The 23,757-nt window shown below is 45.0% G+C and overlaps 1 protein-coding gene across 1 annotated transcript; it reads right to left on the bottom strand.

The window, feature by feature from the left end:
- Positions 1-169: 169 nt before the first annotated feature.
- On the bottom strand, positions 170-1,036 carry LOC131828983 (spermatogenesis-associated protein 31E1-like). The gene is made up of 2 exons (XM_059170297.1): positions 774-1,036; positions 170-391 (listed from the first exon to the last, which is right to left on the bottom strand). Exons 1-2 carry the CDS (start codon positions 957-959, stop codon positions 239-241), a joined length of 339 nt encoding a protein of 112 aa, XP_059026280.1. The 5' UTR covers positions 960-1,036; the 3' UTR covers positions 170-238.
- Between the last annotated feature and the right edge of the window lie 22,721 nt (positions 1,037-23,757).

The following is a 23,757-nucleotide window of genomic DNA, read 5'->3' as shown; positions in this document are numbered from 1 at the left end:
GGGGGAGGAAGGACTACTGTAGCCTCCAGAGGAATCTAAGCAGAGTTGAACAGCTTGTCCACAGTGGGAGCGGGAGGTCCCGCCCCCAGTCCAGGCCCTGAGGCGCCTGGTTAGGGAATACCAGTTTCCAGCCCCTCAGGGCTTCACTCTGGTGCACAATCTGGGAAGCCTCCGGGTTCACTCTCCCTCCTCAGAGCCCCCAACCCCCACCCAGGGCTCTGTTTCCTGAGGGATGGGCTCAGGCCCTGGTGTCCTGGAGACAGTGGGACTGGGCCTTCAGAGCGGGGGACACAGTGTAACTGGGGCACGCAGGGGTGAGTGGCGGACACTCACCTTTCGCGGTCTGATATTTTTTGCTTCTGTTGCTCCTTCTCCGTGGCTCCACTTGGTACTGAGATAAGAGAACACGGGGAGGCTGAGACCCCCACCCCAGCAGCAGATGACCCAGTGCTCAGGGGCCTGACCTCCGCTAGAGAGGCAGCTCTTAACCTCCAGTTCTTGGCCACCGGTCACTGTGTTTGGGACACTGCCCTGAACCCCTCCACCACACCTGGACTCCGGCCCGAGATCTTCAGGGAGAAAACCTCATGTCCCTCTAACCCTTGCCTGGTCTGGCTTATCCTGGATGGATGGGGTGGTCTACTCTCTCCTGAGAATACCCATTCTATTCTTTCCCATTTCAGGGGTCTTTCCAGTGACTTGGAAAAGTGGAAAGAATAATAGAAAAGATGATCGAGTTACACTCTGTTGGGTCTGGGCCTTGGGTTCCTTACCTTCCCGCTCTTCTTGTGTTTCTTGCCTTGTGGTGAGGACGGATCAGGGTGGAAGTAGGAAAGTAAAAAGACGAAGAGCCCCAGTCCACACACAAAGGCAAAGATGGCATTAACGGCCCAGAGAGTGGGACTGGGGCTCAGCCAACCATCAGTAAGGAATTCCTGAGGGAAGAGATAATTCTCCATCTCTTCCCTCTAGAAAGTACTAATGTCCAATCGCACTGCTGCCCTCAGGTAACTGAGCCCTGACAGTTAGTGACCGATCGCACTGCTGCCCTCTGGCAACTGAGCTCTGGGTGTGTCCATGCAGACACAGGCCTCATGCCCACATCACAGAGCTGTGGTCTGGTCACAAAGGGCCCTTGAGGGCAGGTAAGGGACACAAGTAGCCGGACCACCTCCCCTCTCCACCGCTAGCCCTGTAGTTCTGTCATCCCTCCACCCGCCCAGGCCTGACACTGCTACCCGCTCACCGTGCTAGACAGACCTTTGTCAATTTGCCTTTCATCCTGCGCGAAGCTCAGAGATACCCGTTCCCCTTGAGATCTCCAGTTGTGTTCCATCAGTTTCATAGCTTTTAAAAATCTGTTGAGATACCACCTTACACCAGTTAGAATGGCCAAAATTAGGAAGGCAGGAAACAATGTGTGTTGTAGAGGAAGTGGAGAAAGGGGAACCCTCTTCCACTGTTGGTGGGAATGCAAGTTGATGCAGCCACTTTGGAGAACAGTGTGGAGATTGTTCAAGAAATTAAAAATAGAAATTCCCTCTGACCCTGCAATTGCACCACTGGGTATTGACCCCAAAGATACAGATGGAGTGAAAAGAAAGGCCATCTGTACCCCAATGTTTATAGCAGCAATGGCCACGGTCGCCAAACTATGGAAAGAACCAAAATGCCCTTCAATGGACAAATGAATAAGGAAATGTGGTCCATATACACTATGGAGTATGATGCCTCCATCAGAAAGGATGAATACCCAACTTTTGTAGCAACATGGACGGGACTGGAAGAGATTATGCTGAGTGAAATAAGTCAAGCAGAGAGAGTCAATTATGTGCTTTCATTTATTTGTGGAGCATAACAAATAACATGGAGGACATGGAGAGATGGAGAGGAGAAATGAGTTGAGGGACATTGGATGGGGAGGTGAACCATGAGAGACTATGGACACTGAAAAACAACCTGAGGGTTTTGAAGGAGCAGGGGGTGGGGGTTGGGGGAACCAGGCGGTAGGTATTGGGGAAGACACGTATTGCATGGAGCACTGGGTGTGGTGCAAAAACAATGAATACTGTTACGCTGAAAAGAAAGAAAAAAGAAAAGAAAAAAATCTGGAGTTGTCCTTGGAATTTTGTTTAATTCCAGGAACGTTTGTCCTCTGTGTGCAGCTCCAGTCTCCCCACATAATATGTTCTTTCCTTGCATCACCCTAGTACAAAAGAAACTCAAACTTCTTTTGTGCTTCTTTAGCCATGTACATTTTGAAAACATCTTAAGATGTTTTATTTCAATTAATCTTCACGAACTTCAGCTAGAGGGACTTAGAAAATTAATGATTATTCAAAATTTACAAAGCCGAGGAAGTAGGTAAGGACTTCCAAATGAGTTCACATTTCTCCCAGGCTTGCAGCGAACTGCTACCCAGCAGCCCAAGTTTCTCAACATTCACGGTGCTGTCTAGAAAGTAGATTCAGTTCTGAGAATGTCTTCGGTATGGAGTGTTCTACTGACACCACGGAAAGCTGCCTGTGTGATGATGTCATGCCTCTGCCCATGGGTTCTGACTGTGGTAGGGCTGTGAGTTAGAGCCATCGCTTTTGAAAATGCTTCACCAGGACCTGGGCCAGGCTGAAGAGAGCAGGCCTTTTGAAAGAGTTATCCTACTGATAGAGCTAGAGAAAACCTGCCATTTTGTAGTAATAAAAAACAGGGACCAACCCAGTCCTGTTGAGTGGAAGGTATGTGCTCTGCAGTATCATGCTCAAGTTACAGTGAACTACCGTGAAACATCGTAAGTGTACATTACTTAGACATGCTATTGAGGAAGAGATAAAAGCGACTTGCAGAAAAATTGTGCAGGATGGTTGCATTTGTTCTAGTTTCGAAACTATACAAAATCAAATATGATTTAGCGATGCATTTACTTTGGTAAAAATATAAGGTAAACACAGAGAATAGTGAACAGGACTGATGGACAGACAGGGGGAGGGATGTACAGACGACTCCAAAGATGTGGATGATACCGCATTTCTTAAAATGGTTGGGATGTGTATGGGCTTCTTTTCCTTATTCCTTACACCTTCTATATAATTCATAAATGTCAGCTTGTAGCTTTTAAACACTAAGGTACACTCTAATGTAAACAACCCCTTTGGAAATAAAATCAGACATAACAAAAATCAAATACCCAATAGGAAGGGAGGAGAAAAACTGATTGTAAGATGCTTTGTGCCCGGCAAGGGTCTTTGCTGCCAAGACCTTAAAGATCCCAGTGAGACTTTCAGTTTTGAAACCTCCCCACTGCCCTTCTTATGACAAGCTGATTCCAGCTAAGATCACTTTCTGATGGTTCCCAAACCTAAAAGAAAATGCAGGCTTTTGATTCTCAGTGGATGGTATTTGATTCCTCCTGGCTGGAGATTTTCAGCAGTAAATGAAGGTATTGGGCTGTGGCTGTTAGCAGGCTGCATTCTGACTGTGCCAGGCAGCAGGGCCTGGGTCTGGCTGGCCCACCACCAGGGCTCGTGGAACAAGGTGACCGTGACGCAACAGAAAACAGAACCAGGCCTCACACTTGGGGATGGATTTTATTAAAGCAAAGAAGAGGAGGGAAAATGTGTTTGAATATAGGCCAGGGACATTCAAGCTAACAAGCCCTGAGTTTGCCAAGTGATGGAAAAAAAGGAGCTTTTCATAAATAAAACATAGGGAAAAGTAAACATTTGAGATATATAGCAGCTTTTGGAGAAATTTAGATGGGGCTTTCATGTTTGGAACATTTTGGTTGTTTAGTTATAAACACTGATCTACATATTTATGTGTAATATGTATCTTTTTGTAAGAAAAGCAGTGTTTCCATGTATTTACGCTGGGCAGACATCTGAAGTGCACTATTACATGACACTGATGCTCACAGAGATGGATTCCACTCCTGTTTTCCTCTCCCTTGTGCTTCACCTGATACATAATAAAATCTCCAATGATAGAACACAGGGTGTTCTATCTATCTATTTATTCTGTGTTCTAGAACACAGGACCACCCTGCCTTTTCTGTGATGAATGCCAAGGTTTGAGAAATGTTTTACCTGGGAGTGCTCACTCAACAGCCCAGGTGGTAGCACTGAGCAGATCTGTGCCTCAGTGTCATCTATTCAAATCCGGGAAGGTCAGTTGAGGTCCTCCTGCCCAAACGCTGGGCGGAGAGACACAAGCCCCAGATTATAGAACATTCCCTGAAATAGACAAGAACTCCCAAATGGTTCTGCATATCTCCCAGAGTTACAATGAAACCTTCTTAATATTTATGTTAGTATCTAGAGAAGGAATTTAGCTTCCAATATAAATATTTTTGTAAATAAAGCCAGTTCAGTGAGACCTGAAGGATTTTTGTGGTCCCTTTCACTACACAGAGGATGTTCCTGCCTCATATCCTCTCTAGCCTTTTAGCTTTCTAGGATTAGTGAAGTTGCAACTACTTTGCCTCCTACCTGAGTCTTCCATCGACAGAGTGAACAGCACACATTGGAGGATAGGATAATGTGTTTCAATCATCAGATTGGCTAAGCTAAAAATGATGCTGGGGAAGGAGCAGAATCACAGGTGCTCTCATATGTGCTGGTGAGGTGTGAGTGGTGGTCATCCACTCCAGAATATTCCAGGAGGAGCTATTTAATTTTAAAAATGGGCTTACGTGCATGTTCTCAGAGCACTGAAAAGTATGGTGCACAGGAAAGGAAACCATCAACATGATGAAGACAACCTACCAAATTATCCTAGGATCAGAGAGGGATATGCACAAAAGTTTCAACAATTTGGGTTATTGTCATCTTTAATTGACAAGGAAGTGACAGTCTCTCCCCAGATATGATGTTGGGAGGGGTTTTTTGTTTTTGTTTTTGTTTTAAGATTTTATTTATTCAATTGAGAGAGAGACAGACACACACTCAGAGAGACACAGAGAGTACAAACAAGGGGACAGGCAGAGGGTGAGGGAGAAGCAGACTTCCCACTGAGCTGGGATGCCAACACAGGGCTGGGTCCCAGGATCTGAAGATCATACAGAGGCAGACACTTAATCATCTGAGCCCTGACCCCCCATTAGGAAATTTTTATGAAATGGTACTAATTAGCTTCTTGGATCCTCAAAAGACCAAGAAAGTTGAAGTGAATCTGAAGCAGACTATACTAGGACATTGGATTGTGCTGAATGTCAAGTTGATAAGACCTGTTCTGTTTCACAAAGGCACTTGTAGATTCTGATTCTGCCATTTACAAGAAAACAGATGATGCATGGCTCTTCCTTGACAGTGAGATAGTCATTGGTATTTGCAGGTGGCAGGAACAGGAAGTCTACAGGGCTCCTCTCTCTGCCAATGTTTACACCCCATTACAGCAAGTTTCCTTTAAAATGCACTGGTCGGGGTACAAGGTGGTGGGTATTATAGAGGGCATGGATTGTATGGAGCACTGGGTGTGGTGAAAAAATAATGATACTGTTATGCTGAAAATAAATAAATGAAAAATAAACAATAATAAAATATATATATAAAAGCACTTCTGTAGGCTGACTTGACTCAGACTAACTCCCTGGCCCCAGCGACCCCAGCTACAGTCACTTGCCTGACTGGCTGGTCACCTGTGTTTCCACTTGTGCCACTGGTTACATGAAAGTATGGGAATGCTGTGTGGTCACGCTTTGTGGATCACAGTGGTGCTCGTCCTTCTCTGGAGAACACAGAATGCAGAATGTGAGTTTCCCCAGGTCTGGTGTGGAAATGGATAAATCCGTGCTGTGGCTACATTCCCTCTACCCCTTTTTAAAAATGGCCAATGTGAGCCAGAAAGGGACTGAAACTAGTTCCTAATACAGTTTCACTTAAAAAATTATTTTGAGCAAATGTGTGCTTTTCTGAAGCTCCTAGAGGTTCTTGCAGCTTTATTCAACAGCATAAACCCATGGGTCACCCCCAGTTTTCCCATGATGTTAAGTGCTGACTGTCCCTTCAGGTGGTACATAACATCTGAAATGGAAAATAGTACTTAAACTCTTCAAAGATTATTGCTTTAATAAAAATGTGCAATTTACTTAACAATACTGAGCTCTGACCCTCTCTCTAAACAGACCTGGGAAGATAAGCTGTAGTCCACGGCTTGGCCCCTGAGCCGTGTCCATAAGTATACAGCACCCCACAGATACCATTACAGTCACAGCCAAATTGACAAGAAATCCTGAAGCACCAGAAATTGCCTTAGCAATGCATTCTCTGATGCCGGGTTCATGGCTTCTGCCTGTTTCCATGTTCATGCTCTATGTAACAGCATTCATTACATACATGTGCCATAAATATTCATAAGAAGCCCAATGAGTGAGTAACAGAAGATGTCCTTGGAAATATTTTCCAAGGGCGCATTTTTTTAAAGGCAACAGATTCCCCCCCCCCCCCCCGGAGTTTGGCATGTTTTGGAGGATGGTTTGTTCTCCACTTTCTTCATTATCATTTTGAAATCTGAGATGCCATGATGACTCACTGGCCTTTCACTTTGTTTAGCCCTGCAGCCTTTCTTATCATTCTTTTTTTTTTTTTTTTTAGAAAAAAAGATTTATATATTTATTTGGGAGAGAGTGATAGAAAGTACAACAGGGGGGAGGAGCAGAGAGAGAGAGAGAGAAAAAAGACTCCAGCCAACTCCCTGCTAAGTGCTGGTTAGCCCAGCTGACCCTGAGATCCTGACCTGAGCTGAAATCAAGAGTCAGGCCCTTTACACACTGAGCCATCCAGGTTGAGTATCAGCCAGCCATGGGTGTCCACATTTAATTCTTTGCTACGCATCTCCACCCTGCTCAATCTGACCCACTTCTTAACGCTGATCAAGGAGCTAGTCAGATCTCCCAATCTGTCTGGGGAACAGCTGACCCAAGAGCCATGCGCCCTGGCCCAGTGTTAATTCCAATGTGAGTCGCCTGGCTTCCGAGCTTCCTAACCAGGCTCTTCTCCGTGAGAGGATACTGCACTAGGTTGGGGGTGAGAGTCATTCTTAAGAATCACAATTGTGGCTGACATTGCTATTCTTTATGCTCAGGCTCAGGCTGAGTGTGTGACAGATGGTCTGTCAGCAATTCTCTGAAGGAAAGAAAACCACACCTAGTTCTTCAGTGGGTAGCTCTCTGCCAGAGGATCAAACCCAGACTGGCCTGCTCAGAGTTTGGAGAAACCCAGCATCCTGGCTCCATTGCCTCCAGGAGAAGCAAATCCCATGCTCATGTTTTGTTGATGTCTGGCTATATGTCCCTTCTTAGTTGCACTTGTGTATGTTTCTTATTTGATTAATTTTATTCTTACAATCACTTTGCCTACTACTTTATGTAGTTACTGGATTTTCATTTTGGTTTTTGTTTTTGTTTTTGTTTTTTTTTCTGGGTTTCGGTAGATAGCCTAGTCCTTTTCTATACTTTCTTTGAAGGTGCTTGTTGAGAATTTACTAGAGACTTCTGGTAGAATTTTTATAATTAATAGCCAAGGCACATGCCAATAATTTCTGAGTAAATATGATGCCCATCTTCCATTCCTTATTCATCATTTTCTTAATTACAAATGTGAAGTACTTTCTGTAGTAGGGTTGTATAATGTGTGTGTGTTTACTGAGAGAGAAAAAGAGAAAGAGACAGAGAAAGAGAGAGATTTATTTTAAAGAATTTACTGACTGTGAAATCTGGCATGTTTGAACTCTGCAGATTGGGCAGATTGGTGGCAGACCAAGCTGATGTGACAGTTTGAGTCTGATCCCTGCCTGGAGGCAGAACTCCTTCACACCTGGGGGCCTCAATCTTTTCTTTTAAGACCTTCAACTGATTAGATGAGGCCCACACAGGTTATAGAGCATAATCTGCTTTTCTCAAAATTTAAGTGAAAATCACATATAAAAAAATACCTCTGAAGTTATATCCAGACATGGATTTGATCAACTATCTGGATCCTCTGACCTACATAAGTTGTCACATAGAATTAACCATCACAAACGTGCATCGTACGTTCTCTGATAAGGGACCAAGAGAAGGAAGAAAACAGATGCGTCAACACAAAAATGCTCATAACAAAATAAGGAAGAAATACTCATAAGAATTAGAGTCCTGGAATGCCCGGGTGGCTGAGTTGGTTCAGCTTCCGACTCTTGGTTTTGGCCCAGGTCATGATGTCAGTGTCGTGAGATTGAGCACCACATGGGGCTCTGTGCTCAGCATGGAATCGCTGGAGATTCTCTCTCCCTCTGCCTTTGTCCCACCCACCACTTGCACTCTGAACAAAGAAACAAATGAACAAAGTCTTATGAAAAAAAGAATTAGAGTCCTTATTTCTGTAACTGGTCACATGGTCATAGCTGGTATTCTACCTGCTACTTTGGCTGCTCGTTCTACATTACATTCACTGTGAACAAGCACCTCAGCTGGTCATGATTCTTTATCTGGTGGAGTGATCCAACCTTTCATTCCTGAGTTTTGTGGACTACCAGTAGTTCTGCCTGGATTGGGCAGCTGTCCTTTTTCACTGACTTTCATACCAGGGCTTGCTGGTTCAAAGGAATCTCTTATACTACAGACATGCCCTCCATTTCCTCCACAGTGGATTAGCAGTCTCATTTTTCTGTGTAGTCAGGTCATTAAACACCTTACTTCTCATCATGTCATCTGTGAAGAGATAAGGATTTGGGCAGAAAGCTCCTGTGAATTGGCCGGCAAACACCCAGCAAACACGCTTCATGTGCTACAAGTCTGCAGTGCTGCCCTCTGGGCCTGGCCTGGGATCCCGAGTTCCAGCAGCTTGAACCCTGTGAGAAAGCCCTCAGTGAGTCAGGAACTGGTGAGGCCACCACCTCCTGCTACTCAGCCTCCTGGGGTACCCTCCCTGGCTCAGGCAGATGGGACCTGGGCCCTCACCCTCACTTAGATTTTCAGCCTTCCTTTTCTAGGGTCCTGTCCATCGAGCCCTCCGGTTGAGGAACCCTGAGTCACACCCCATGAGTCCACATGTCAACCAGAAGGAAATGGTTCCTTTCAGAGCTGCGGAATACCCTCAGAAACTTTCACGTCCCCACTGAGGCCATCCCCAACCATTGGTGCCACACTGGGCTGAAGAGTCAGAGGCTGATACCCGGCCATACTCCGTCCCTCAACTGTGCTCCCAGAAAGCTCCCCTGCGCAGGGGCCCTCGGGTGGGCAGCGTGTTCTCGGCGTGTTTTCCAGATGGCCACAACATGCACTGAGCGAGAAAGCACTCTAGGCCACGAGAGACAGTGCAGTTTGAATAGTCACCCAACGCCGGTCAATTCTCACGAGCTCTCTGCCCAAATCGATACCGATATCAATTTGGGCAGAAAGCTCGCGAGAATTGGCTGAAAAACCTGTGTCAAATTCACTTCATGAGCCACATGTTTGCAGGGCCACCCCCTGGGCCTTGCACAGGATCCTGAGTTGTCCCGGCTCGAACCCTGCCAGTAAGCCCACAGTGTGTCAGGCACAGGCAAGACCACCACCTCCTGCTACTCAGCCTCCTGAGGTACCTTTGGTGGTACTGGTAGATGGGGTCTGCCATGTCCCTAGGCCAGGGCCCTGACCCTCACCCGGTTTATCAGTCTTCCTTCTCCAGGGTCCTGTTCCTCGAGACCTCCAATTGGGTATGACTCAGGGCCCTGCCACCAAGAGGAAATGCTGCCTTTCAGAGCTGCACAAAAACCCTCAGAGCAAGAGAAAACTTCATGCCCCCACTGAGGCCATCCCCAACAGTCAACACCAAACTGGGAGGAAAAGTTGGAGGCTGATACCTGGCCCCAAACCCTCCCTTAACTCTGCTCTTAGAAAGCTCCCCTGGGCAGGGGCCCTTGGGTGGGCAGGGTCATCTCGGCACATTTTCTGGATGGCTGCAACATGCACCGAGCAAGAAATTGCTCTAGGCCTCAGGGGACAGTGCAGTCCCAATTGCTGCCCAACACCAACCAATTCTCATGAGCTTTCTACCCAAATCAATGGGGGACAGGGCGGTCCAGAGGGCCGCCCAATGCCACCCAATCCTCACGAGCTTTCCGCCCAATTGATTTGGGCGCCCTGTCCCCCGTGGCCTAGAGAGCTTTCTTGCTCGGTGCATGTCTCAGCCATTGGGAAAATACACTGAGACAATGCAGACCACCTGGGATCCAGGCACAGTGGAGCTTTCCCAGAGCAGGGTTGTTGGAGGGGTTTTGGCCAGGTGTCAGCTTTCAACTTTTCAGCCTGCTGTGGCACCGTCGTTTGGGGATAACCTCAGTGGGGGCATGAAGGTTTCTCTCACTCTGAGGGTTTTCTGCAGCTCTGAAAGTCACCATTTCTAGCTTGGTCGCAGGTGGACTCGTGGCATGGGACTGAGGGTTACCCAATTGGAGGGCTTGAGGGACAGGACCCTGGAAAAAGAAGACTAAAAAACCAGGTGAGGGTTCAGGCCTGGGCCTGGGGCATGGCAGGCCCCATCTGCCAGCGCCAGGGAGGGGACCCCTGGAGGCTGAGGAGCAGGAGGCATTGGCTTCACCTGCACCTGACTCACAGAGGGCTTTCTGGCAGGGTTCGAGCCAGGACAACTCAAGATCCCCGGCCCGGCAGACATGCGTCACATGAAGGGAGTTTGCTGGGGGTTTTCTGGCCAATTCTCATGAGCTCTCTGCCCAAATTGACAAAGATTTTTGCAGAAAACTAGTGAGAAATGGTTGGTGTTGGGCAACCCTTCGGACTGCCCTGTCCCCTGTGGCCTAGAGCACTTTCTTGCCTAGGGCCTGTCTCGGCCATCTGGAAAACGTGTGGAGACGACGGGGCCCACCCGGGGGCCACAGTGCAGGGGAGCTTTCCTGGAGCAGAGTTGAGGGAGGGGTTGTGGCCAGGCGTCAGCCTCCAACTTTTGACCCACCGTAGCGCCAGAGTTTGGATATGGCCCTGTTGGGTCACAAAGGTTTCTCTCACTCTGAGGCTTTTCCACAGCTCTGAAAGGCATGGGTGGCAGGTGGACTTGTGGGGTGTGACTCAGGGTTCCCCAATTGGAGAGCTCGAGGGACAGGACCTTGGAAAATGATTCCCCTTTCTCCATAACTTCTCCAACACTTGTTTCCTGTGCTGTTCATTTTGGCTATTCTAACTGGTGTAAGGTGGTATCTCAAACTGGTTTTGATTTGAATCTCCCTGATGATAATGATGATGAACATTTTTTCATGTGTCTGTTAGCCATTTGTATGTCTTCTTTGGAGAAGTGTCTGTTCCTCTCTACTCATTTTTTGACGAGATTATCTGCTTTTTTTTTTTTTTTGGTGGGAATGCAAATTTATTTATTTATTTTTATGTGTATATTTTTAATTTATTTATTTTCAGAAAAACAGTATTCATTATTTTTTCACCACACCCAGTGCTCCATGCAATCCGTGCCCTCTATAATTCCCACCATCTGGTACCCCAACCTCCCACACCCCTGCCACTTCAAACCCCTCAGATTGTTTTTCAGAGTCCGTAGTCTCTCATGATTCACCTCCCCTTCCAATTTACCCCAACTCCCTTCTCCTCTCTAACACCCCTTATCCTCCATAATATTTGTTATGCTCCACAAATAAGTGAAACCATATGATAATTGACTCTCTCTGCTTGACTTACTTCACTCAGCATAATTTCTCCCAGTCCCATCCATGTTGCTACAAAAGTTGGGTATTCGTCCTTTGTGATGGAGGCATAATACTCCATAGTGTATATGGACCACATCTTCCTTATCCATTTGTCCGTTGAAGAAATGTTCATCATCATTAGCCCTCAGGGAGATTCAAATTAAAACCACATTGAGATATCACCTTACACCAGTTAGAATGGCTAAAATTAACAAAACAGGAAACAGCATGTGTTGGATAGGATGTGGAGAAACGGGAACCCTCTTACACTGTTGGTGAGAATGCAAGTAGGTGCATGCAGCCTCTTTGGAGAACAGTGTGGAGATTCCTCAAGAAATTAAAAATAGAACTTCCCTATGACCCTGCAATTGCACTCCTGGGTATTTGCCCCAAAGATACAGATGTCGTGAAAAGAAGGGCCATCTGTACCCCAATGTATATAGCAGCAATGGCCACAGTCGCCAAACTGTAAATGCCCTTCAACGGACGAATGGATAAGGAAGATGTGATCTATATACACTATGGAGTATTATGCCTCCATCAGAAAGGTTTATCTGCTTTTTTGAGTGTTGAGTGTTGAGTTTGAGGAGTTCTTTATAGATCTTGGATAACAGCCCTTTGTCTGTACTGTCATTTGCAAATATCTTCTCCCATTCCATGGGTTACATCTTTGTTTTATTGACTGTTTCCTTTGCTGTCCAGAAGCTTTTGATCTTGATGAAGTCCCAAAAATTCATTCTTGCTTTCATTTCCTCTAGGATTTTGATAGATTCCTGCCTCACGTTGAGGTCTTTTATTCATTTTGAGTTTATCTTTGTGTATGGTGTAAGAGGATGGTCAAGCTTTATTCTTCTATATATACAGCTGTCCAATTTTCCCAGTACCATTTATTGAAGAGTCTGTCTTTTTTCCACTGAATATTTTTTCCTGTTTTGTCAAAGACTATTTGATGATAGAGTTTTGCATTCATACCTGGGCTCTCTCATCTGTTCCACTGGTCTATGTGTCTGTTTTTGTGCCAGTACCATGCTGTCTTGGTGATCACAGCTTTGTAGTAAAGCTTGAAATCAAGCAACATAATGCCCCTGGTTTTGCTTTTCTTTTTGAACATATCCTTAGCAATTTGGGATTTTTTCTGGTTCCATACAAATTTTGGGATTGCTTGTTCCAGCACTTTGAACAATGCTGGTGGAATTTTGACCGGGATGGAATTGAAAGTTCCATGGAACCAGGATGGAATTGAAAGCTCTGTGGAGTACAGACATGTTAACAATGTTTATTCTTCCGTTCCATGAGCATGGAATACTTTTCCAACTTTTTGTGTCTTTTTCAATTTCTTTCATGAGTATTCTTTAGTTCCCCAAGTACAGATGCTTTACCTCTTTGGTTAGGTTTTTTCCAAGGTATTTTGTGGTTCTTGGTGCTATAGTAAATGGAATCAATTCTTTAATTTCTCTTTCTGTATTTTCATGGTTAGTGAATAAGAAAGCAAGTTATTTTTGTGCACTGATTTTGTATCTTGCCACATTACTGAATTGTTATATGAGTTCCAGTAGTTTGGGGGTGGAGTCTTTGGGGTATAAAGTATCACATCATCTGCAGAGAGAGAGAGTTTGACTTCTTTCCCAAATTGAGTACGTTTTATTTCTTTTTACTGTCTCTTGTTTCTAGGACTTCTAGTACTATGTTGAACAGGAGTGGTGAGAGTGAACATCCTTGTCGTGTTCCTGATCTCAAAGGGAAGGCTGTCAGGTTTTTCCCATTGAGGATGATATTTGCTGTGGGTTTTGCATAGATAGATTTGATGAAGTTGAGGAATGTTCCCTCTGTCCCTATACTTTGAAGCATTTTAATCAGGAACAGATGCTGTATTTTGTCAAATTCTTTTTCTTCATCAATTGGGAGGACCATGTGGTTCTCTTCTCTTATTGATTTGTTCTGTCATATTGACTGATTTACAAGTATTGAACCACCCTTGCATCCCAGAGATCAAACTCACCTGGTCATGGTGGATAATCCTTTCAATGTACTGTTGGATCCTATTAGCTAGGATCCTGTTGAGAATCTTGGTGTCCATATTCATTGGGATATTGTTCTGAAATTCTCCTTTTTCATGGGATCTTTGCCTAGTTTGAGGGCCAGGTTAATGCCGGCTTCATAGACAGAGATGAGAAGTTTTCATTCTCTTTCTATTTATCTCTTTTTCTATTTATTTTCCTTCTGTTTTCTGTTTATCTAAAGAACCACATAAGCATTGGCATGGGGTCATCATGTGAAAGTTTCTACAAATGCTAGTATGGCAAATTTTTAACTCATGTTGACTGTACTTCCCCAATGGCAAGTCTTACAGGTAACGCCCAGAAGTCAAGACAAGGATTGTGAGCAATGAGCATCCACTTGGACACTGTGCCTTCTCTTGAGGGAAGCCTGGTGATTCTTGGGCCTCAGTTTATTGTACACCAAGTAGCACCTCAATAAACCTGGGGGGAAATGTCATCACCACTGAAAAACATGTTCACAGGGTGGTAAATGAACAAAACCACACTTCAGAATCTCTGTTAATGAGTCAGTAATAACTTCACCTAGCAATAAACCTCACCTCTGAGCAGGCTTTAGATTTCCCTCATGGCATTTAAACAAGCATGAGAAAAGAAAAGGCACCATCATGGTCTTTGTATGCTGTGTGAAGGAACAGAGACTTGAGGACTACTAGATGATAAACTGGGCACTGAAGTTTTGGTGCCCTGGTTCCAAAGCCCAAGTACTTTCTCTCCACATCTCCACTGCCTGGAAGGGACTGTAAATTTCTACTGAGTTTGGCATCAACTATGGCTTTAGTCCTTGCTTGAGAGAGCCTCCTGTGGGGACACATGCCAGGTGCAAGACATCAGGTCTAGTCCTTGCTCAGCATTCAAGTACGTTTAGCATCCAGTGGGTATTTCCCACACTGATGCTTCACTGTTTCTCCTTCCCTCACTCACAAACTCTTTTTGGATTACAGGCAGTTTCAGATTTAATCCTCCCATAGTCTTCATAGTCTGGAGTTCTGGAGCAGTGTTCCTTGCTGTATCAGTCAGGCCCTGGGGCAGTCACATCCCACATTCACCTCTGGAAGGAGTTGAGGAAAATTCGCTCCAAATTTCCCCAATTGGGATCTAACATTTCACTTTAGATAATGTTGCCAAAAGTGGAAATGCAGTTGACTTTTGGGTAATCTGTCTTCTTCAACTAGGCCAGCCATTGTTTCTGTGTGATTATCAGAAGACCCTATTCTTCAGGGATTGAGCATTAAGGTGGGCACCTGGCTTCCTTACAAAGAGGAACAAAGAATGGGCTATGTGTTGCAAGTTGGAGGAAGAAAAGGTCAGGGATGGGAGAGGAAAAACACCACCTAGCTTTTTGCCAAAATGACCACTTAAAATAGGCTCTTGCTTGCTTATGTGGACCTTTTTTTTTTTTTTTTTTTAAGATTTTACTTATTTATTTGACAGACAAAGGCCACAAGTAGGCAGAGAGGCAGCCAAAGAGAGAGAAAGAGAGAGAGAGAGAGAGAGGAGGAGGAGGAAGCAGGCTGCCCGCTGAGCAGAGAGCCCAATATGGGGCTCGATCCCAGAACCCTGAGATCATAACCTGAGCCAAAGGCAGAGGCTTAACCCACTGAGCCACCCAGGCGCCCCTATGTGGACCTTTTGAAGGAAACAAACTTAGGTCATCATTTTGAATAAATATAAAATGAGACAAATTATGGTTTGAATTTTCCTTTTTGATCATGTATATGTATGAAATATCTTGCAATTGAATGGACTTTGTTTACCCTGTCAGTGTCAATGTTTCCCTCCACAAAACAAAACCTGAGACAGCTAGACTGATACATATCACTTATTCACTCCAGAAACTCCTAGAAATCCATAAACTCCAGATTATTGTTCCCAAGCCATAAACAGGGAGACTCTTAGGATCATGAAGGTTACCTGGTGGACTCCATGGGTTAATGCAGCACTCAGAGCCAAGGAGTGGACCTTATGAAGAAAAAGATTCCTGAGAGCATAAGGAAGACACCAGGCACATCAGACCATGAGGTAGATGAAGGGTCTAAGGTTTCAAGATCAGAAGACTCGGTAGAGTGTCCTCACTTCCAGATACTGCTGAGGTAGGAAGGAAATAGCTGCATGAGTAGCAGAAGACTTAAAGCCAGAAGCATTTTGGTGATCATGTGCATCTGACTTGGCTGTTTGAGGGACGAGTGTGGAAGGAATTTGCACAGAACACCTTATGGCTCATTGGATACAGTGACACAGCAATGGCCAGGACGTGCTCCCTGATCAGCAAGTATACGGGTTGGGAACCTGTGCGTGTGAGAGCATTCTGCTAAGTAGTTAGTAAGTTCCTGAAACCCAGGCATGTTTATAGGGGGCAGCTCAGGACATAGCTTTGGGGCAGGGCTGACTCAGCAAGTCCTGGGTGAGTCAAACCACAAACTTATGTCAAGTTCCCAGGGGATGGTGGGCTGGGTCTTGAAAAACTGGGGAGGCAGAGCTGTGGGTACAAGGGGAATAGACTGAGAGCTAACTTGTCAGAATCTGAGTAGAGCTCTGAAGGGAAGTTTACCTGAGCCTTGGCGGCCAGGGCCCTTCACAGTCTACTTCAAAGGAACAGAGACTCTCAGTGCTGGAATGAAACAGCGGGGCACATAAAACTATATGCCTTCATTTTATTTTATTTTTTAAAAGATTTTATTTATTTATTTGACAGAGAGAGAGACACAGCGAGCGAGCGAGAGAGAGAGAGAGAGCACAAGCAGGGGGAGTGGGAGAGGGAGAAGCAGACTCTCCACTGAGCAGGGAGCCCAATGTTGGACTCGATCCCAGGACCCTATAATTATGACTTGAGCTGAGGGCAGACGCTTAATGACTGAGCCACCCAGGCACCCATATACACCTTCATTTTAGAAGAGAGAAGACTTGGATTCATTCTAATATGTAAGGGAACTGCTGGATGATATGGTTGTTCTATATCCATTTTTAAAGTACTCTCTACCCCCAACGTGGGGCTCAACCTCATGACCATGACATCGAGAGTCTCTCACTCTTCTGTGTCAGCCAGGTGCCCCTATTTTGAATTTTTTTTTTTTTTTTTAGAAAAATTGATACTGTTTTCCATAGTGGCTGTACCCTCTTACAGTCCTAACAACAGAGCCTGTTTACAGTCCCACCAAAAGAGCACAGTTCCCTTTCCTCTAGATCTTGGCAAACCTTCTTGTTCGGTCTACTGGATACTAGTCATTCTGACAGGTGACAGGTGACATCATTTTGGGCTTTGATTTGCATTTCCCTGATGATATGAATATTTTGGATATGAGACATTTAACAATTAGGTAGTTTGCAAGTATTTTCTTCTCTTCAGTATGCTGTTTTTTCAGTGTGTTGATGACTGGAGATTTCCTTTGCTGTACAGAAGGCTTTTAGTTTGATGCAGTCCCATTTTATTTTTCATTGTAACTTTTGCTTCTGATGTCAAATCCAAAAATCAGTGTCAAGAGGGAAGTCAAGAAACATTCTTCTAAAAAAATGTGTTAAGGGGGATAAATGAATAGATCTCTGTTGATTCCTCTGTGCCCCATTGTTTTAATAGACTCTTGGCTGGCTTAGTTAGCACATCATCTGACTCTTGATCTCAGAATCTGGTGTTCAAATTTTGTTCATGAAATTTATTATAAAAAATCAGGGGTGCTAATAACATTCTGCCCAATTTTCAGCTACGTATTTCATGGGTGTAGCTGTTTTGTTGAAGTCCTTGACACATTGTGACTTTGTTGTTGTGGATCGGGTGGGATAGACATTCAGTTGCATTGCTTTACTTGAGGTAGCCCAGTGTTTCCAAAGCCACTTTTTTGGTGTGATTTTATTTTATTTTATTTTTTATTTTATTTTTTTTCATTTATTTATTTTCAGCATAACAGTATCATTATTTTATCGCCACACCCAGTGCTCCATGCAATCTGTGCCCTCTATAATACCCACCACCTGGTACCCCGACCTCCCACCCCCCCGCCACTTCAAACCCCTCAGATTGTTTTTCAGAGTCCATAGTCTCTCATGATTCACCTTCCCTTCCAATTTACCCCAACCCCTTTCTCTCTACCTCCCCATGTCCTCCAAAGCCACTTTTGGTGGAGACTATTGCTTCCCTATTTTATATTCTTGGAGCTTTTGTTCTAAATTAATTGACTACATATGTGTGGGGTTTTTGCTGGATTTTCTGCTCTGAAAGCATGATGCCTCCTGTTTTGTTCTTTCCCCAGATGGCTTTGTCTATTCAGGGCCTTCTGTGGTATCATTCACTTTGTAGGATTATTGGTTTTATTTCTGAAAATGCCATTAGATCTTGATGGGGTTTTCACCAAATATTTAGATTGCTTTACACACTGTGGACCTTTGGATTACATATATTCTAGGGATCCATTAGCATGGGGTGTCTTCAGACTTAATTCTGGCTTTTTCAAATTCTTTCATTAATGATTTAAGTTTTCAGTATGCAGGTCTTTCACCTCTGGGTGAAAATAATTCCTATGTATCTTATTCTTTTTGAGTGATTATCAATTACAAACTATTTTCTTAATTTCTGTTCTTGACAGCACGTTATTCGTGTATAGAGATGAAACTCATTTTTGTATATTAAATCTGTGTCAATAAGTTTAGGACTTAATCCATCTGTTAGTTCTGCAAGGATTTTTGTAGAGTCATTAAGGGTTCAATATATGGCATCATCTTCTCCTAATAAGTAAAAAATTAGCTGGGAATATAGGGTGATGTCATCTAACTGGGAAAAGAGGATACAGATATGCTGAGTGATAGTTTTCAATTTTTCTAAAATGTTTTATGGTTAATGTAAGCACAGGAATCCATAAATATGGCTTGTTTCCTTTCAACTGGATATACAGAGCTTTGGTGTAGACCAGTTATCTTCCACACTACCCCACCGTACACCCTGTGCCTCTTGGGAAGCATCCACCATTCTCCCTACTTCCTATCCTGAACTCAGGGCCTGTTTAAGCTTCTCAGAAAATATTTCTCGAAATAGTGCACTTTTTTCACAGATTTCCTAGAAGACACCCTTCAAGACACTGAATTTTACAGAACTGTTTGGATGTCTCTGAATCCTTGAAGATGCCCAACATTGACTGTGGCTTGCTTTGCAGACACATCAGGGAACTCCTGCAATGTCTCTTGTGGCCACCAGAGGGGGGGGGGGAGTGTGCTCTTAACAAGGACACTGCTCCACCTCCACACAAGATACAAGTTAACCTCCTTTTCACAATCTCAGCGAATTTCTTCAAGGATAGAATAAATATTATTCTACAAATTCTTGTGGATCTATTGACCAGTCCCTTTTTACACATACAAATACATAACATTATAAATGACTGAAGGAAGGTCCATGGACCCTGCCCTCAGAGGAGACACAAAATGAACCCCATATGGGTCACAATTTTAATTTAAGAGCTAAAGCTATAAACCTCAGAGAAGAACGCCTAAGAAGAAATATTCCTGACCTTAGCTTTGGCATCTGTTTCTTAAGAACGACACCAGAATCAACAAGTGGAAGAACAGGTGCATGGGTACATTGGTCACTGACAAGAATGCCTTCCCTCTGGGCTACACACGTGCTCCCAGGCACCAGGCAGGAACCATAGGAGTCATTTCTTTCTACATACCACTTAGCAGTACCCATTACATTCTCTAATTTAGGGAAGAGGTATGTAGCTTCAGAGCCCTGCTTGGGGTCACCCAGCGACAAAGAGGCTGAGCAGGGGCTAGAACAGCTTTCTCTCTGCCATTGGACTCTGTGTTCCATCCACAACTCACTCCTGGAACTCAGAGTGCAGAAAGCTCCACAGGCCTGGAGACCTCACTGAATCCAAGGGGCAGCGATGCCACCTCTGACTAGGGCTTGTCCCGCATCTGTTGTCTGATGATGCTGTGCCTTGGCACTAAGGACTCTTCCAGTACCAGCCAGCTTTTGTCTGGGTAGGAGGAGGTTTCTCCCTGGGTATAAAGGCTCATGTAACCTCAGAGTTGAGAAGTCTCCTCTGAAGCATCTGCATGCAACTTTCTCGTGAGGTAAGGCCCATAATGCTGGAAGCCCTGGGTTCAAATCCTGCCTGGGACTCAATGTGGAGCATGGAAAGGGGCAGTTTCTTAAAACCTTTGTTTCCTTCATCAAATCGAGACAGCATTTCTACCTTCCTCATGGAATTGTTAGGGGGATTGACGGACATGATTCATTCTCTCAAAAGATACTGAGTAATCCTTAGCTTTGCCTGTTAAAATTAGCCCACTGGGAGCACATTGCTGTCATGGGCTCTGGGTTTCTGCCTTACTGTGTCCCTTCAGCCTGCCAGTCCAGGCTCCCCTGACTCAGTTGTCCTTCCAGAAAGCCTTCATCCCCTCCAGTATGGGATCCCACAACACTGGGGCTCATCCATCAGACCCAGGCCAGCCCTGGGACCAGATGTCACCCAGAGCTTGTGTCCGGAACATGGACAATCCTCATTGTGGAGACTGGCAGGCAGGAGCCCCCACAGCTGTTACCCATTTTTGGAACAAATATTGGGGTGCCTTGTGATGGGGCTCTTTCTCCCCAAAGCAGGGAAATGAGCTTCTCTCAGTTCCATCACGACTGTCCCGCTTTTCCCGCACCGTGTAATCATTCGTACGTATTCGTACGTGGGCTTCCTTGGATGCCTGGGTCCCAGAGCCTTTTTGTAGTTGGAGTTGAAAGTATTTTATGGGCATCATTTTGGTTTTTGTTGGACCTATTAGTAGGATGAAGCCTGGCCACTCCCTACAAGCCAACACAACGCCTGTGCCATGGACCAATATGGCAGTGCCCAGCCCATGGCAGCCCTTCCCTTAGTGCTCAGAGCTCTCCTTTCTCACTGAGTCCCACTCACTGGTGTTTCTCTCTCTTCCTGCAGAGAGAGCCCCAAATGTCCTCTCTCTGAAGATGTACCTTCTGTGCCTGGTTAGCTCCATGTTATGGCAGAGAAGACAGGAATTACTGACAATGGTCTCTATTACAACATCAGATCAAGTGGACTCCCCTTTACCAGACTTTGTGGGAGAAAAGGGGGTCCCAGCAGGAAGCACAGCCCCCTCTCTCAGACAGGCTTAACTTGAGGGATGCCAAGTTTGGGGTTGGAAAGGTCAGAAGGTAACAGCTAGAGGATCCTGAGGGGTGTTGACGAGCTGTGTCCAGTGCCAAAGCCCCTGGTTGAGGCTCTGTCCATCCTGCAGCTTCCATGAGCAGCCAATGTGTTTTGTAAAGGCCTCTCTTGCTCACACAAGTTCAAGTGGTTCTTGCTGTTGCCACTAAAACTACTGGATGAACACTTGTCTGTAACCCACTGACATGCACTGTCCTTAGAGGTTCCTCCCTGAGAGGATGGGGTTCAGCCAGGAAGGACAGGGATCAAGCTGAGAAGAGTGGCCTGGCCTGAACCCCTCTGCTGGCCTGGAGCAGGGTGTGGTTGCTCTAGTTAGAATCTCAGTTACAAAGCACGGGGGGCTGGAGGGGCTGGAGTGTGTCACCAGACAGGGCATGGGTGAGGTGTGTTCCAGGACACAAGGCAAGGAATCTTGTGGGAGAGGACATATGCGGGGCATTGTGCGCAGGCTCTCCATGCTCTATGGTCACTACCAATACCCCGATGGCATCACTGGTGGCTTGTCCTCCTCATGTTTCAGTTCTCATCTATAGAACCCGGGATCCTTCCTTACCAAAGCAATTCTTCTCCTTAATAAAGAGGGCATAGAGGAGCCAGCAGCCAGTCCCCCCAAAATGTGGTTAAAGTGTGTTTCAGTATTCGTGTTTATAGGAATCATTCCTAAAGAAACAGAGATTTATAGCACAGACATGCTTATCAGTTACATTATGAGAGTCAAATAATTGGAAATGGCTTAGTTATTCAATGATATGTCTGCTGAATGCTGTCACTGAGAATGCCCAAGGGGACAGCAGTGACAGTGCCTGTGCACTGTGGGGACATATGGTAGAACAAGAGCTCAGTCCTGGAAGCTTCCCTGACCCACTCTGACACACACACACACACACACACACACACACACACTACCCTTAAAGGGGAAGTCAGGGAAGAAGGACACTGTGTCACTGTGTCTTATGGGCAATTATTTCTTGGTAGAAGGAATGTGACTTTTTTCATATTTAAATCATTATTTACTAAGTAAACATAGTCTGGATAACACCTAAAGAACTATTTACCTTATTACCTAACTTATTAGCAATAAATGAGAATATTTAAGATATAATTTTAATATTTTATAATATGCCCATTAGAATACTCTAAATGTAGACTATCCAGGAAAATAAAAGAATTGAAAGTTGTCTCATGGCCCCAGACATTTCTCTTGTGCTTTCTGCTTTTCAAGGCATCCTTGTAAAAGGGAACCCTATCACAGATAATGAAAATAGTTCATTTGGGGGATTCCTGTGATCTTTGTTCTTTCAGGAACATTCCTATGTAATAAAATGTAATTTGTATAAAAGAATTAGAAAATGTGAATCATTCTTATAATCTGCAGACAGACACAGATGCCCATATTGTAGGATTCCAGGCACATGAAAAACCAAGACGAGGTAAAGAGCGGTTTCAGGGACTGGGGTGAGGGAATGAGCAGTGAGTGATTAGTAGCACAGGTGTCTCTGATAGAAATGTTGTAGAAGTAAGTGATTGTGCCAAACTCTGAATGTACCTAATGAGACCTCGATATACCATTGAAAAATATGTGAGTAAAACTTTATGTAAACTCAAATTCTACTTATTTAATGAACAAAAACTATTAAGGCATTACACAGTTGTATACAAAACACAAATATTATAAAGAAGGCAATGACAGGGGAGGGGAAGGCATTTTGGGGGGCTGCAGCCTTCACCAGCTAATGCTCGGGTTCTAAGGCTGGTTGCTTCACTGAGGGCTCTTCAGGAACCCCAGGAGCAGGGGCAGGACCCTGCTGTATCGCCCTTGACCCGCAAGGACAACAAGAAGCCCCAGTTCAGGTGTATCTTCTCTCTCTTTATTTCCGCAAGTCTACACACTTATAAACGTTTACATGACCAATCAGTGAGCAGGGTACAGGAGGGAGCAAATCAGACTGTGCACCTAAACGAACAACTTCGCTAGCAACCAATGCTGTTTACTTCCTCTTTGGGCGTTCCGCTTAGTCTCACGAGGCAATCCTAACCTGGCAACTAGCCAGGCGCCATCTTTTTTAATGCCGGAGGCCGCTCTGGCCAGGGGCCTGCCTCCGACATCTGTCCCTTTTTTCTATTATGGCAGGGATCGTGCCTGTCTTAGGTTGTCAGTGGCGGGGAATATCCTTACCCGTCATCAGATGGCAGATATCAATGATCTGCGTCCTGTCTTAGGTTGGTATATTTCCCCCACCAATCTTACCCGTCGTTGACTACCGATCCAGCATACTTAGCCACACTTGGTGGGATGTTCCAGCCTCCATGGCTAACAAGGCCTGCACCATGGCTTGCTGTTGCCTAGGTTGCTGTCACCTCCAAATTTGCAGTTTCCTTACTAGTAGAATCAAGCCCACTACGAGGATTGTCATCAGACCAATTACGCTAGCCCATTGTTTTGTAAAGGTTAACACATCTTGCAGTATTTTGATTATCTCTGGGAGGGTTGCAAGCTCAACTCTGGTGTTATTTATCCTTGTTATTCCTAGTAGCAGGTGCTGAGTGTAGTTTTGGAATTCTGCGGGCAAGTATTGGGAGAGCTGTCGGGAGACATTCTGTAAGTCACTCATATTAGTATAGGCTATGGGAGTTACACAAATTGCCGGGAAGGGTGCTATACATCCCAGTCCCAATAGGGCCCCCAATATGTCCACTTGTTCTTGAACCAAATCCACTCTCTGGTTGACTATCAGGATTCCTGCTTGCAGATGTGCATTGATCTGAGTCTGTGTTTGAAGGGCAGCCGCCGTTCCTTCTGCAAGGGTGTTCACAGCTTCCGCAGTGGGTATAGTTGCAGCAAGCGGGACTGCTGCTGCCATGGCAGCTGC

This window comes from Mustela lutreola, chromosome 4, assembly GCF_030435805.1.
Source record: "Mustela lutreola isolate mMusLut2 chromosome 4, mMusLut2.pri, whole genome shotgun sequence".
Classification (NCBI taxonomy): Eukaryota; Metazoa; Chordata; class Mammalia; order Carnivora; family Mustelidae; genus Mustela; species Mustela lutreola.
Note: the sequence above shows the minus strand (reverse complement) of the source record. Positions and strands in the feature narration are given on the sequence as shown.

Coding starts and splice junctions, on each gene's coding strand:
- LOC131828983 (XM_059170297.1), bottom strand. CDS start 959: ATGGAGAATTATCTCTTCCCTCAGGAATTCCTTACTGATGGTTGGCTG. Junction 392..773: donor AACACAAGAAGAGCGGGAAG/GTAAGGAACCCA, acceptor CTCTTATCTCAG/TACCAAGTGGAGCCACGGAG.